The sequence below is a fragment of the Colletes gigas genome, unplaced genomic scaffold, assembly GCF_013123115.1.
Source record: "Colletes gigas isolate AHSC1104 unplaced genomic scaffold, ASM1312311v1 Colletes_gigas_Sc00051, whole genome shotgun sequence".
NCBI lineage: Eukaryota > Metazoa > Arthropoda > Insecta > Hymenoptera > Colletidae > Colletes > Colletes gigas.
In genome coordinates this window covers 477,483-493,473 of record NW_025106680.1, presented here as the reverse complement: position 1 = coordinate 493,473, position 15,991 = coordinate 477,483, and the positions used below count along the sequence as shown (strand labels likewise).

The 15,991-nt window shown below is 43.9% G+C and overlaps 1 protein-coding gene across 1 annotated transcript; it reads left to right on the top strand.

Annotated features, from left to right (window-relative positions):
- The first annotated feature begins 8,462 nt into the window (after positions 1-8,462).
- Positions 8,463-11,957, top strand: LOC122403384. The gene is made up of 6 exons (XM_043406880.1): positions 8,463-8,515; positions 8,824-8,975; positions 9,092-9,276; positions 9,388-11,071; positions 11,356-11,358; positions 11,638-11,957. The coding sequence occupies exons 1-6, from the start codon at positions 8,463-8,465 to the stop codon at positions 11,955-11,957; spliced, it is 2,397 nt and encodes a 798-aa protein (XP_043262815.1).
- Positions 11,958-15,991: the final 4,034 nt, after the last annotated feature.

Genomic DNA, 15,991 nt, shown 5'->3' with positions numbered 1-15,991 from the left:
AAAACTATATCCTTTAAGAAAATGCAAAAAAAATCTTTAGAGTAGAAAACTCTCTTAAAATGCTGAATTTAGACGCTAAAGGAAGTGGGGGGAAAAAATGTCGCATGAACGCATGTTCTATACAAATTCTGATGTCTCAAAAATATTTGGACATTCTACAAATTACGCTTATAAACATATTTTAATTATAGTAGTGTATTGTAAGAAATCTATTTTGTCATACAATATGTTGGTTTATTGAAAATAATTTTTTCTCGAGTGAGATACATATATCAATATGCTACCATTTTTCTATATGGTCTTCCTCTAACCCGTCTTTTGATTTTACGGTTGCCTTCCGAATTTTTTGGTCCTATTCACCGTGTAAATTTTCGACAGAATTCGGGACAGACAATGGCGAACTTGTAGAACATTCGTAAAACGACATACAGAAAACTCTTCCACAGACTGGTTTTACATTTTTGATCGTTATTTTAATAAAACGTGAATCTTTCTCCAACATTGACGGCATAATTTTGCACAAAAGTCAAATATAATTTGGGTCACAGAGATGTATTAAAGTATCAGAATATGTAATATGTATACGCGTATATTTTTCAAATTATCAGTGAACAACAGGGCTAACTAAATATGTTACAATTATTATAAGCGGCATAACAGTGACGTTGACAATCGCGTTCTTTATTTTACGAGTTCAGACATAAGGTTCCAAACTATGTTCTTTAACCCCTTAACGCTCATATTTTTCGGGTTAACCAACAATGATCAGTTTTCTTTATTGAATTTGTTTCTGAAAATATGGTTTTTGTTAATTACAATGTTGTATCTAAAGTATAATTTGAAGGAAAACAAATATTATCATCTCTTAAACCGTTGGATTAAACAAATATTGTTTTTCAAAGCAGTCAGACTCGGGCATGAACGTTAAGGGGTTAAGAAATGCGACTAACACGACTTGTGCTTGCGTCGAAATCGACCGTAGTCAACGAATAAATTTAATTAACGATTTTAACTGTTATTTTTGGTCTCTGGTGAACAAAAACCTCGGCCAAATCCCACGTTCAAGGGTCGAAATTGAAGGGTTGAACGTGGTACCAGCGATCGTACCGCCATAATAACTGGTCCCCGTTTTCTAAGTAGAATTCTCGCGGTAGGAGAAACGAGTGCCCGTAACCATCTAGCAAACCCGTGGAAAGGAAAGCGAAAGCATTTCACGGGAGAAGCAATTCTCGCCGCGAACGCACGCCCAAGGAAGTCGAGATTACTCCTTGTTCCGTTCTCTGATTCCGGTGGTCTTTTCCTCCCTGCCTGAACCAGACTCTCCCGAGCTCCGTGTCCTTTTTTTTGCATCGAAACGCCAAGTTATCAAGGCTAATTTTTCGCCTTTGTCGCATCCCTCGGTGGCCACCAGCCGGTTCGTTACTCGTGTTTAACCGGCACTGTTTTTAATAACCTAATGGCTCTTACGCGGTACATTATGTCGGTAACATCCCTTCCCCGGCCGCTCAACGTTCCCCCGCCCACTTTCTCTCTCTCTCTCTCTCTCTCTCTCTCTCTCTCTCTCTCTCTCTCTCTCTCTCTCTCTCTCTCTCTCTCTTTCCCTCTTTGCAGCTTTTTTTTCGTGCCTTCGCTCCTTTATTTGCGATTTTTTCGTTGAAACGACAAAAATATCCGGCCCTTCTCTCTTTCCTGCTACTTGCTCGCCCGGCCGGTTGCTTGCTTGCTCGCGGCATGCAAAACTTTTGTCTGAGCAAAAGGGTGAAAGGAACGTGTGGACGCGGGCGGAAGGACGAGGAGGAAGACAGAAAAAGGGAGAAAACTGAGTGCTTTTTCTCGAAGCGAACAAAAATCTTTCACGGTACCGCCCCTTGTACATACTCGTTCGAACGGATCGGTCGACGAAGAAACGATCGCTTAACTCTTCATTCTTCCGCGTTTTTTATCGGGAGGAAATTCACCGTGCTCCTTGTTCTCGCGCTGAAAGACCGGCGAACGAAGGCACTGAATATCTCTTGGTGTAATTAGCCCCGAGAGGGTACACGGAGGTCGTTCGAGCCCGCTCAAATCGATCGTGTTCATTTCCGCCCCGACATTTTTCGCCACTTTCGGACCGCGATATTTCGAACAGCGGTTTTTCTACGAGCACGGTTTGACCCATTGCACTCGGATTCCGCCGCCGGCTACGACGATCGTTTCTGGTTCGACGTTTCTATTCGCTCGAACAAAAGTGGATGTCGAGGAATGCTCGTTTTTTGCATCGCCTGGAAATGAAAAATTCATGCAGGATCTTTCCAATGGACAAAAAATGATCACTTCCTTGAAAAATAAGCCAAAAATATACATACGAACGTCCTCGAAATAATCAACGAGAAATCGAAAGTATTAGCAGACCTAAAGTGCCATATAATTTTTGTACAAAATCAAAGTGAAGAAATTTTTGTAATTTCACAGTAACCAGAACTGGGCATCTTTTAACGTCCTCCAAGTGATATATCGTTAACTATTCTTTCTACGTTTAAATACAGGATCCTCGAAGTTATATTGGTTCGAATAATAAAAAAAGTCAAAAGCTAATTAAATCGATTAGCTTTGTTAATGGTTAATATCTCTCGGTCGACCATGGTTACGTGCAAAGGGAATATGCATGGAGAACGTACAGCAAAAATAGCCCCGTTTATTTGTAATTACTTGCCTTATTTTTCTTTCTCCTGCGACGAAACTGGATGTGTACGATCATTTTAACAAAATGTCATTACACTGACTAGTAATGCTTTGTGATAGCGTTTACGCGCAGAATGTTCCACTATAATTATATATTAATATAAAAAGTATTGCACACGGTTCAAAAAAGATATCGAATGCGTAAAATGAAACTCTGCGTAAAAGTTAAACGAACGACAAACGAATACCGTAGCAGTTTGGTGGCTCGATATTGAAGCAACGCGCGACGATGCGAACTAGAGTCAAACTGACTGGAAATTGAATGAATAAATCTACGAGAAACCGGTACTACGTGGCAATTTGTGCCGTATACCTGCGCACAGCTTGTACTCGAACCGTGTTTACGATACGTTTTTGCCATCTATTAGTGGTCACGGTCGCTAAGACAAGCTCTTACTAAGTTACTAAGAAAAATATTTACTAAGTTCGTTGCTTTTCGAGCAATCGAGCGACATCAATGTATACGAAACAGAAATTGCGAGGGTAATCAAAATGGAAAATAGACATTGAATTTTTAAATTTCGAAAAATGAACAGTTGATGAATATTTAAATTCGATTTTAAATTTGAAAACTGTATTCCACATTTCTTTATGTACTATGAGATATAGAATTACCCATGTGTACATAGATGACAGGAACTAAAACAATTAATTCTCAAACTGAAATGTTAAGGGAAATAAATTTGAATAAATGTCTAAAATCAAAGTTTTGGTCCCGTATGATATTTTAGAGATTCAGTCTGAACGTGTTAAAAGTGGGAATTATTGTGTTAAATTGAGAATTAAGTGGATACGAGTGGAAGTTCAAAGCGCATAGATTTGGCTCCTTATCGAACGGAGCGGTCGTTTTCTTACGAATTTCTCAACGATCCGACGCGAGCGTTTTTCTCTTTGTCGAGAAAAACGGTTGATTACGATTCCGGGAGCGGGGCCGGTGATATTTCACCTCTTTTCGAGGCTTTACGATCGGACGTTTTTAATTTCCCCCGCGCCCGTGCACGCCTAAAGAAGGAACAGAGCCGAATGCAAATTGTGACGGGAAAGTTATGCGGCACCGTGAAATTAATGTCTTTCCGAGATCGGCCAACTTAATAGGCCTTCCCGCGTTTTCTGTCGCGCGTGTACGCGCGCGCCTACCCCGAGTGAATTTATTCGACGACTGACTCGATCCTACGCTCGATGAATCGCGAATCGTAATCAATAAACTCGAGGGCCGGCCACTCAAACTTCAACGTCGCTTTATCTAGGAAACTTTCGATTTTAAACAGCAGTTGGTTACGGTGTTGGCAAATTACGAAAGTGCAACTCCGATTGCGTGGATCCACCAAATTTCGAGAGCAAACAAACCTCGTTTCAGGCTCAAAATTAATTTGCTTTTATCGGGGATGACGAACTGACTATGAAACTGGCTAACAAGAGCTAGGAAGAGTTTATTTTGAATATACGCTTGTAGAAATTCGAGAAATTTAAATATTGATAAATATATTCTGAACAAAATTCAAATTCGTGTGAAAGAATCCTTTCCATAACATGACACATTGTCTATCGATTTCTAACATCTCAACAATATGACGTTTATGTTAGATATAAAAATTTGGACCAGAATTATAATTGCGTGATTGGCTACTGCTATTTGGGATAAGAAATTGTTTAGATTATAATAAATTATGATTCGTAGGTAGAACGATGGGGACGATCGGGCCTGTGATCCATCGAGCTCCGTTTTTGATCTGCATCGTTCTCGTCGTCGTTTTCCCGATCGTGATTTCGACAAACACCGACAAGGATCAACACACAAACACGTACACGAGAAAAACCGAGGACAGCGCCGTAATTTCGAAAAGCTCCAAGGAATCCAAGCTTCCCTCGCGCGATGAAGAAAACGAATCGATGGTAAATATCGTTTTCGTTACACTATAAATTCATCCACAGCAACAAACCACTCTAGAAATCTATTTAATCACCGACAAATAATAATCCATGTCGCCAATGATCTCGTTGCCGACACAACGTTAAGCTTTCAAATAAAAAAAAAATATAATTTTTTACCCAACCGAAGCAAGACAAAATGAAAATTTTCAAACCGATTTCGTCTATATTGCGGAACTTCGAACGGCCAGTTCGACTCGTCGGTTCAGAAACACCCTGTACGTGGTTTTAAAAGTGGTAGCGCGCCTTTGAAGTTCGCTGGCAGAGAAGAACGAGACGCACCGTCTGCGCCTAGCAAATAAAATTCGTCGCGCGACGAGCACCGTAAGAAAACAGTGGAGATAGATTCTTAAAGCGCGAGAGAAGGACACATACGCGTTGTCCAAACGTTACGTGCGACCAGAAAAGGGATTACTCTCGCAAGACGCGAGCAAACGCGGCACGACAGACGTTTCCTTTCGGACGCGTTTTAATATCTCAGGCATTAATTTCTTTTCGCGGGAAACATATATTGTTCGTCTCACTTTGTCTTCGCGCGACGCCCGCGCGTTTCCCACCTACTCCACCCCCTCCCCCTCCACAGCGATTCGTCCTTACGCCGGATGACAAAATGACAAAGGGGTGGTCGCCCCCGGGCCAGCGATATTACCGTTTCCGTTTCGGAACTATGCGAACTGTCTACGCCCCTCCGGCCCCGCGTATTGCGGCCGAAAACGTCTCGTGATTGATTATGCTCGCCGTACTTTTGGCTCCCACTACCCTCCAACGGAACGCGATTGATGGAGAGGCTGTGAAAGGAACCTCGGTAAACGATCGAGGTGTCGTTAGGAAGTCTTTTAACGCTGAAAACGGGGCCGTTCCAACTTGAAAATATCTATTTTAACGAACTTGCTGGCCACCAACGATCCACGCGGAATGCGTCTTTCCTGTCTAAATCTAGCTACAGAAACAAAGATTCAAAGATGGTACGGATATGCACTTTGGATAGTTTCGAAATTCAGAACGAAGAAGAAAGGGCCCGTAGAATTTCCTTTCGTCGAGTCGGATATGAGTGAAAGCTACACCTACAGAAATAAAGATTCAAAGATGGTGCAAGTAACGTACATACTTTGGATAGTTTGGAAATTCCAAACGAAGAAGAAGGGACCCATTGAATTTCCTTCTGTCGAGTTGGATATGAGTGAAAGCTCAAGTGCATGCAGACTATACGATTAAATGTTAGAATGGCCAGAAACCCCATACGGTTCTAAACGTGCAAATATTAATTTTATTTTCAGGTATTCTAAGATAAACTAGTGTGACTTATGGACGAGACATTTAAAAACAATTCTCAGTTTTCCATTTCCAGAGTCCTGAACGCGTTAAGAAACCCTGTAGTCACGTTTTTGTTGGTCAACGTTGAACGCTCGAACGCTTAGTAGCGTCCGCAGTAGTCAAAGGGTTAAACGTGTTTCTGTGAATATCGAAGCGACTCGTGGGAATCGCCCAGCGTGCTCTTTACGCCCTAACCCTTGATTCTAAACAACTCTGTACTCTTTGACTCTTTGACTATGCCTGCACTCCTCGATCACTCACTGTTCGATCATGTTCTCTCGCGTATGCGTTTACACGTGCAACTCAAAATTTCTCGCGGATTCGTTAACCCAGTTATTCTGTTTAGAAAGCATCATATTATACAGACAATAACGCTTCTGCGTTCGAGACAAACGACAGGTTTAACACTAGATTTACGGAAACCGTCAATTTGACGGGTGTCTGATTCCATATTTAAAATTGCAGAACGCGTAAATATTATTTTTTAACAACTTATGTTGAATTTGATTGATGCACTGGCATGAGTACATATTCTAATTAAAAGAAAAATCGTACTGTATGGTAATCGTCAACATGAAAGGTATCAATAAATATCTAGTGTTAAAATAGTACAAGAAAAATATATTTCACAAGTTTTCTTTTCAATTTATTAAAACGCAAACCCTGAAATATCTCGATGCACGTAAAAATGTACTCACGATAGAAACAAGCTTTTTTCCCCCCACTTACAGCGAATCGCCCTTACAGCGTACGAATACGAGACCGACTGTACCATATATCTGGCGCGATGCAAATGAAAGCGTAGCGTTCACACAACATTCAACAAGTGATCATCGCAGGGGAATAGCAAGTTTCATTTGGGAGCCGCAATGAATACCGGGGCGAAGGTGGATCGTCGCCGAGCATGTCCGAAATCTCTACGACCGTTTCGCGGCAAACAATGCGACCCCGAAAAAAAAAACACACACACACACACGTACAAAGTAAAATACATTAAAGCGGGACTTCATTAAGGTCCGGGTAGAGGCAGGGTGAGAAAAAAGGACGAACGAGAGGGACACTGGAGGACCGAAGGAGAAGCGGCCGCAGACACGAATGAGAGAAGGTGTGGAAAAGGAAGATGGCGAGTGTTTATTTAGTTTTAAATGCCGCGTGTAATTGGGTGTAAGACTTGTTTTTTTCTTTTTCTTTTTATTCGGGCGACACGACGACCGTCGTCGGTACGAAAAGGGCCAACTCCGACTGGTAAGGGCAGCAGAAACACCAGCACCAGCACCAGCAGCCCTTCCTCGGCCTGGTGTTTCCACGGCCGAGGTTTCCACCCCTTTTTCCGCGTGCTGGCAGCCACCTGATGGCTGGCTGGCACAAGGGCCCGCCGGGAATGAGATGCAGATTGCCAGAGGCCACTTCAGCCGCTAGAGGGAGTGAATTTTTAATAACACCGTGCCCGTATCCGCGGCGGCCCCGCGCGTTTCTCCGCGTAGGATCCCATTGTCTTGGCCGCGTCGTACGCGTTGGAAAAAGGACGAGATGCGTAACGGAACCGCGCCCGGTATTATTATTATAGGAGGAGAATTGTCAGCGACAGGACATGCCCGGCTCTCTGAGAGCCTCGTCCGGGCCCTGTGCCTTCCAACACCAGTTTCGCGAACGCTGAATGAAAACCTCGGTCTCGCCGCGATATATGCGATCCGTGGACAACAGGTTGCAATTTATACTTCAGATAATCACACTATTGTCCGAAACCAAGGTCCTGCGTTCTACCAGTTTACTATTTCAATAAAAAATTCTAACGACTCGTGATACTCCTTGTTTTTCGTAATTATTAAACATACAAAACACTACGGGTATTTATATATTTACGTGGAAGAAGAAAAGTTACATTTTGTACAGGATGGTCTACGCCAACGATATTTATCGCTGATCAGAGGCAGCTTCATAGAAAAATCAATAATCAGAGAAACTAAAACGAAAACACAAAATACAAACTTGAAAATACAAATTCTCTCCGATATTTTCATTTTCAATTTCTCTGTAATAGACGAAAAATAACGAAGGCCATCGTGATCCGCAATCGGGCAAAATCAACGACAACAGTGCCGCGTTGAACAGGTTCCTGGAGAACGTTCTGAAGAGTCGAAACGATTTCAAGTGGATAGACGAAGCGGTGCGTAACGTTAATCGCGAAAAGGATTGGGGGAAGTGAGTTTATATCAATTTGTAGCAGCGGTTAGCGTCGCGTGTTCATGAATAAAACATACGGACATTGAGCACTCGGTGTCTCGGTAATTCTGACGGAACACTTGTCGATAAGATCACTGTCGGAACCGTCACACTTGGATGGAATCTCCTCGCCAGTTAGCAGCCTCCGTAGCAATAAATTACGCGAGAAAAGAGACTCGGATCAGGCCTTCGAAACAATGTGGACGGCGTATAGGGCGAAGCACGAGCACGAGAATCCTTCCAAACATCCTCAGAGAGTGTTTTTGGACCGCGATATGACGTTCAAGAGGAACGCCAATTTCGATGATCCGGACACGCCACAAAACAGGTACAGAGTTCCAATCTTTGCGGCTAACCTCCATTTCTTATCATTTTTTTATACTTTTACTTTTCTCATAAAATAATAGAAAACCACATATACAATACAATATAAAACTTTGAAAATATTTGTAATTACTAAACTTATGGACAAAGTTGTAGCGCGAACTAGATTTTATTTATCAATAAATTGCAGCCTGCTCGGTGCAAAGGATGCCTTTTGTACACCAACGCGTGCAATTAAGGGTTAACGAACCTAAAAACGAAGCCTGGTATTCCAGGGGTTAATTGCGTATTAAACGGAACACGTTATTTCAGTGTGAACGAAAAAGAGGCACCTTCTCCTCTAAGGAACAAGGGAACGATGGACGATCAAGTACCAAAAGATTGGACCAGGACGGAGGATATTTGTTCGTTGAGCGATTGGTTGAATTCGAACAAAGAGCCCGAGACCGAGGAGGAGAAGCGAGGTGATCGATGGATCCGTGATCACGAAGCCGGTCAAAGAAATCAACTTAGTATGAGCTATTACTTTCGACGTTCCGTGGAACGAATCTTCGAAATTTCCTGTAAGTGAATTAAACAGATCCTTCGAACTCTGATAAAGATGCGGGTGAAAGATATAACGTAAGAAGTCTACGGGACGAGACGAAAAAAGAGGATTCCCCGTCGTTGGAGACGCTCGAGGAAACGGTGTTGGAATTGAAGAAAAATCTCGACGAGGGCGAGAAGAAGGTGCACGATGATTCGAAAACTGCAGACTCCGGTAGGGTAAAGGATGAACCGAAAGAACGAAGGGCTCGCGAAAGGAACAAACACGAACGAAACGAGGACGACTACGAACGTATTTCGCTACTATTTTCATTTTCGTTGCACCGTTAGGGAAATACAGTAATTGACATTCGATTTTCCACCTTTTCAGCGGTAGACTCCAGGTGGTGGGAGACATCCGGGCCGGATGTCTTTGATGTGAAAAAAAATGAACCGAGTCCTGGAGATCTTGATGATAAGAATGCACAGCCGAAAGTGTGGAGAACGAAAAGGACCGAAGTTAATAACGAAGACGGTAACCCGAAACTCTTTCACAGAGCGGGGTTTGGGGAGCCGTACCTTGAAGAGAAAACCCTGAAAGAGCTCCACGACCGTAAAAGACGCAGCAAAGGGACTCCGTCGGATGAGAAACGTTATTTGAACGAGGTTCGTGATAAAAACAACGTCCAGCACGGCGAAAAGAATTCGATGATTACGCTCGAGGAACCGAATTACAACAACGCGGCGAACGATTTGCAAGAAGGTACACTGTCGAACAACGTCGACGACGTTTCGAAAAAGATTCCGAACGGATGGAACGTGGATGGAAACCGAGACGCGAAAGAGAACGACGAGCAATCGGAATCATCGCGAGGAAAACCGAACGAAACGGAGAAGAAGTTAACGAAGTACGAGGAAAAGGGTGAAAATCTCGAGGGAGATTCTTTGGGAACCTTTGGTATCGCGACGAATGAATTGCAGCCTGTTTCCACGGAAACCTTCGTGAGCACAGACGGAAAGGAAGAGGCTGCCGATACCAGAATGCAGAAAACGGAAGAACAACAAGAAAATGTCGGCACGAGCAAGGGAGAACAGGTGATCAAAGTCTCTGAACCTCAAGGGCGTCTGTATGAAAACAGTGAACGCACAAAGGAGGTCCAAAGGATCGAAGCGGATGATGAGGAGCGTGGAAAATTGTCTCAGCAACTGTCGGAAGGGAAAAGGTCGGCTAAAGGAGAATCGGGAAATATTAATATTCTCCTAAAGTCGGAGAAAAAGAATCTGATAAAGATCAACAACGAGAACTCGCTCGGAAACGAGCAACGGCCGTTCGTCGTTAACAGATTCGACGTGAAGAAGAAACTGGTAGTGGAGAACGAGGAAAAGCCTGGGAAATCGGTGTCCATGATATTCAAAGTAAAAGTCGAAAAAAAGGACAGCGAAGAACGCGTGAACGTAGGGACGAGGGATAGTCGATTCGACGCAGACGTTTTCGATCTTGGGAAGAACAAACCTAACGAAGAACCGTACAAAGACGCGGTCGGATTTACGAACGACCTGAAACAAAGGAACGTCGATGAAGAACGGCTTAAGAACTCCGCGGAGTTCGACAAAGGACCAGCACAAAGGAACGAAGGACCCCGAAACTGGTACGAAGGCGTAGCCGGTGACCAGACGAACCTCGAACAGGGTGCACCGAAGAAGTGCAAAGAGGAGAGGGATAAATTTCGAAACGAGGAGGAACGGTTTCGCGACGACAAGAAGAAAGGGGAGTCTAACGACGGGGCAGGCTCGAAGGACGCGAGCGCCTCTATTCTGGATGATAACCTCAAAGATTCCCAAGGGGACAATAGAAAGAAATATAAGGAAGTATTTATACTGACCGATGGTGTGGGCGAACGGAAAATGAATGACAAATATGTTCAAAGGAGAATACTTCAATACATGGAATATTCAAACGACGACGTCGAGGACGCTGATTCGAATTACAGCGACAGGGAGGAGGAGGAGGAGAATCGACAAGACGGGGCAGCCGGTGAGCAAAAAATGTATCGCGATAAAGATACGAAAAATAAATTTTATTCTTTTTATTTTTCATAAGGAATCACCTCCAGACCGCTTTTACATATTATTTTAAATATTTTTAAGAATAAATCGACGTTATTATTCTTTATACGCGAGTTGCTTGAAACTGGAAATGGGAATATTTTCGAAACTACTGGTTATATTGAAAAATGTTTCAGACAAAACATGTATCTTTGATTTGGAATTATATATTTTTTCATAGACTAATCGATTCAGCTCGTTATATTTTACAAGAAAGTATACAGCTGGTTGTATCGAAAAACCTGTGCTTCAAAAGATATTTTAATTTCAATATTGCAAAGTACTAGTACAATTGCAGTCATGTTATAACTATAATTGCAACCATTAAATTTCTATCCATGGAGAACACTGAAAGATAATATACGAATTATTGAAGCGTATAGGAATATCATTCCATCCTGTATAAACACTGTTCTTTCAACAAATCTTTTCGTATCGTTTTCAAAGAGGGACTTTGAAAATACTTCGCCTGGCAATAAAATATTCTTTTATCAGAGAGTGGCGTGCCAAGGCAAAGGAAACAACGATCACCGCAGACCGGCAGAGCTAATCCGGTGAAGGCGAAACTGAACGTTCTGATAAAAGAGAAGCTGGACAAGAAGAAAAAGTCTGAACGCAGATACAAGAGGAAGAGACGCAACCCGGTCGACATTATACAGTACTACGATTACGACAACGATGTTCAGGAACAGGATGGCGACCCTCTGTCCGCTGTCAGCGAGGAGGAACGAGCGGGAAACAATTACGAGCAGAACAATCCCGACGAATCTAACGCGGTAATCGGTAATATTGCTTGCACCTCGAAATCGTTGTAAATTAAACGTCGAGCTCACGGTTACATTTTCGAGCGCAGCTGAGAGCGACGGGGGTACCGTGATTTGTTTACCGCCTGCCCAGAAGAATGACGAGCACGAGAAGGAAATGCTGAAGCAGGAGAGGCTGAAGGAGAAGATGAAGAACAAAGAACCGAAGGAACAGTTCATCTCGATCGGCAAAACGTCGTCGAAAAATGCGACCGAGATGGCTGGAAAACAGAGCGACGCCGCGTCGTCCTCGAAGCTCGAATTCGCCGAAGAGGATGGATCGTCGGGAAGGTTAGATCAAGGTGAAGATTACGCGAACGGTCCGCGGTAAATTTTCGAACGCGTAGAATCTAAGGGACGAGGCGACGTGTCGAGCTTGTAAACGCAACTTTTCTAAACGCCTCGTCAGGTTAAACGAAGAGAAATTCCCATCGAGCGGCGCGAGAGAAACGATGGCGGACCCGGCAAACTGTATTCAAAACGCGGACAAAAGCTCGAAACCCGTATCGTCGGACGATTCCATCGATGGCGTCCGTTTCGCGGATGGAAAGTACGTTTCGTTTTGTATTTAGATACTGGTCGGGGCCACTGCTCGACTCTGTTTTCGCAGGAACGACGAGCCGTTGTACGACGAATTGAAGAAACTGTACGATTGGAGAGACGACGAATCGAAAAGCAAACCGAGAATCAAGGGGGACCAGAGAATGTATCACGAGGCTAATGACGAGCGGGAATCGTTCAAGGATCATTCGGAATCACCAGACAGCAAAAGTCCGTCACGAACGTCCAGTAAACGTTAACAATTATCGCGTATACTCTCGATTCGTATCGATCCGTCGATCAACTTCACCGTTCCAGATCCCAGCCCGAACTTGCTGCCTCTGTTGCTCGTGCACGGTGACCCGGGGAACGCAGAGATCGTCGAAAAAGCATCGTCGATCGTTTCGTCCGAGCGAGCGGTAGGCCTATGCGCGGGCAACGTTTCCCAAAGTAATTACGTCGCCCTAAAAAGCACGGACGATATGTTTAAAGGCGGGCCGGAGCAAAGTAACAGCACCGAGGCGAAATTACGAGGGCCTAGCGCTATCGGTACTACCGGCGAATGCACGGGGCAAAAGGTGAAAAAGCAAACCTAAGCGTTTCCAATAAATTATTGCCCCGCGACTCGACTTTACTCTCGCTCTATAAACCTTGAATCGCAGGTGAACGGGGCGAGAAACGACGCCGCGAGCTGGTCATTACCGGGCCAGAGGCAATATATCGACACAGATTCGCGTTCTCCTTACGAAAATCGTAAATATCTGGCGCCGCGGTCGGGCCGGGAACGCGTCCAAAATATAGATCGCGAAAAACAGACTGTTATTAGCTCGAGGGATTTGCACGAGTCCTTCGTCGAGCCTCTGGACTGGATCGATGATTTCGACAAGGATATAAGGGTGAGGCTCAGCAGGGGCTTGAAGACCGTCGAAAACATGAGATCTAACTCGCCGACGAACGCGATACTCGAAAAGAATTTAGACCTTATGGCGACAGCGACCTCGTCCGAAACGGGCAACGTTAGAGCCAAAAGAACGGTCGATTCGCGTTACGAAACGTTTAACGACGATACGAACGAACTCAACTCGGAGAGAATGGATTACGATCGTCGTTCGAAGAAAACGGAGCCGATGGACGATCGTGTTCGGTTTTGGAATTCGTACGAAGACAAACTCCCCGACGCGGACACGGAAGTCGAGGAGTACGGTTCTCCAGAAGATGACGAGGACCACGAGGATTACGCGAAAATAAGCAGAAGCGTTAAATCGAAGAAGAACGATAAACGCAACAAAACGTTGAAGAAACAGAAACGGAAGGGTCACGCGAACAAATCGAGCAACAGGAAACGAAGACATCATAAGAAACATTCGAGCGAAACGGGAACGAAGAAAAAACATAAGAAACGCACGTCGAAACCCGGAAATCGTCACGGGAACGTTAAAAAGAGCAAAATTCCACGGGACGAGGGAAAAGCTCATCGTCGCGAATCGTCCGTGAAAAAAGTCAAATCGCGTCGCGAAGAAACCGACACCGGGGATGTGAGTAACACCAGACTGTAAATTATTTGTATCGAAGGTGAAGCACGACAATGGGTAACGCGTAATTTAATTAAAGAAAAGGATCGACGGTAATCTTTTAGACAATGACCCGGGACGACGATTCCCAAAGAAAAAGGTTCTCGTTGCTTCTAGCGGCCGATGACGTGGAAGATGAATCGCAAATGGACTCGGCTCTGCACGGCGAACTGGCTGGAAAGATCGTGGAACGCGTTTTCGAACAGGTGCATTTCAAAATGCATTGTCCTCGACAGTGTTCGTTACGATTTCATACTCTTTCAGGTTCAAAAGAACGAGGATCTGAAGGTATCGCTGGGCCCAGGACTTTACCAAAGACACAAAACCGACGACGCGGTGACGGCTAACAAAAGATATCGTCAGTCTCTCAACGATGATGACGTGAGTTTACGCATTCAACTTCGACACCCGGTTAATTCGAATAACTATAATAGAAGGTGGACAAATTTTTCGGCGAAATTAAAAAACTTCAGATCATTCTGGAAAAATTATTTTTAGTTGCAGGGGCCAATTACAATCATTTTCGGTGAATAGACATACCCTCGAAATCCTACGCATTTTCGAGAAAAAAATTCGAGTAGGCGGACAAACTCGACAAAATTCAAAAATTTCAAATCGTTCTGAAAAAATTATTTCCGGTTGCGAGAGTCAATTACAATCATTTTTCGTGAATAGACATAACCCCGAAATCCTGTGCATTTTCGAGAAAAAAACTCTTTATCACAAATATAATGTGTGATAAAAATAATAAAATATAATAAAATTTTAATAAATAAGTAATTATACATTTGTCATCATCGTGCCGTCTTTGACGCCATTAATGGCAATTTAAACAGATGAAACACACGGAAGAGTTGTTGAGAAAAGTTATGCTGCTTCTGAACAGATTGGTCTTCGACGAGGTTCAGAAAAAGACTTGCGTCTCTCTGCCGCCGGATTTGACAGAGTTCCTGGACTGGATACTGAACGTCAATCCTCAAGAAAGTTCGCTGGAACAAGTACTCGATGTTTCATGGACGAGTAACAGTTCCTTTCGAACGTGCTCTATTAAATATATTTTTTTATTCAGATCCCGTCGCTGCCACTGGTACACGAGAACGAGTCTACGGATCACTTTCCTCGGGACAAGTTTTTGTTTCAGGCTTTCCCGGATCTGGGAACGAAAGGCGAGATCGATGAATTGCGCAAGAAGCTTCGATTAATGGAAAGCCTGATAAGGGAGTACAACGCGCTGTCAGAGACGGAGAGGACGAAAGTGCGATCGGTTCACGATTACATGGCAAGTTATGAATATTCCGCGCGATTAGCCCGAAAACGTCGTGGCTTCTACGTCCTCTGGTCGGTCTGTTCAGGCCAAACAACTGGATATGCTGTTGGAGTACATCGAGACGAAGAAAGAGGACGGAAAGAAAGGGAAATCGTCGACTTCGATCGGCGCGGCTGTCGTGAAACCCGGAAGGATTTTTCACTATCAGACTGGAATTAAGAACGCGACTAATGGAAGCTATTTGACGGGATCGGACCTTGGCTTTTCCCCTTTAACGAACGTGCCAAATATGCTGAACTTTGGCAACGCGAGTCTCTTCGGGGACGGGGAATACTTTAGCGACAGTAAATATATTCGCGACTGTCTCGATACGGAGTTTTCGAATTTAACAACATTTTCTATGCCCTTTAGACAGCATCGACTTTCGCCGTAAAGGGCGCAGGGTGGCTCGTAGCGCTGACAAACGCCCAAAGCAACGCGAGAACCGTGTGCAACGCAAAAAGCGCAAGAAGAAACATCGGAAACGTTACAAAGGTGCGGGTGCTATTGATCAGTTGCAAAGCAAGGACAGCGTGCACGGGGTTACAGCGTCGCGACGGAAACGTGGATACTTGGACAAAGATTACTGGGACTCTTTCGTCGCGGGATACGAGGAACCGCTAATTTTT

Bases quoted from the DNA above. Each gene is read 5' to 3' on its own strand.
- LOC122403384 (XM_043406880.1), top strand. From the start codon at position 8,463: ATGACGTTCAAGAGGAACGCCAATTTCGATGATCCGGACACGCCACAA. The intron at 8,976-9,091 runs GTGATCGATGGA...TGAATTAAACAG, and splicing joins GACCGAGGAGGAGAAGCGAG to ATCCTTCGAACTCTGATAAA. The intron at 9,277-9,387 runs GTAAAGGATGAA...TTGCACCGTTAG, and splicing joins AAACTGCAGACTCCGGTAGG to GGAAATACAGTAATTGACAT.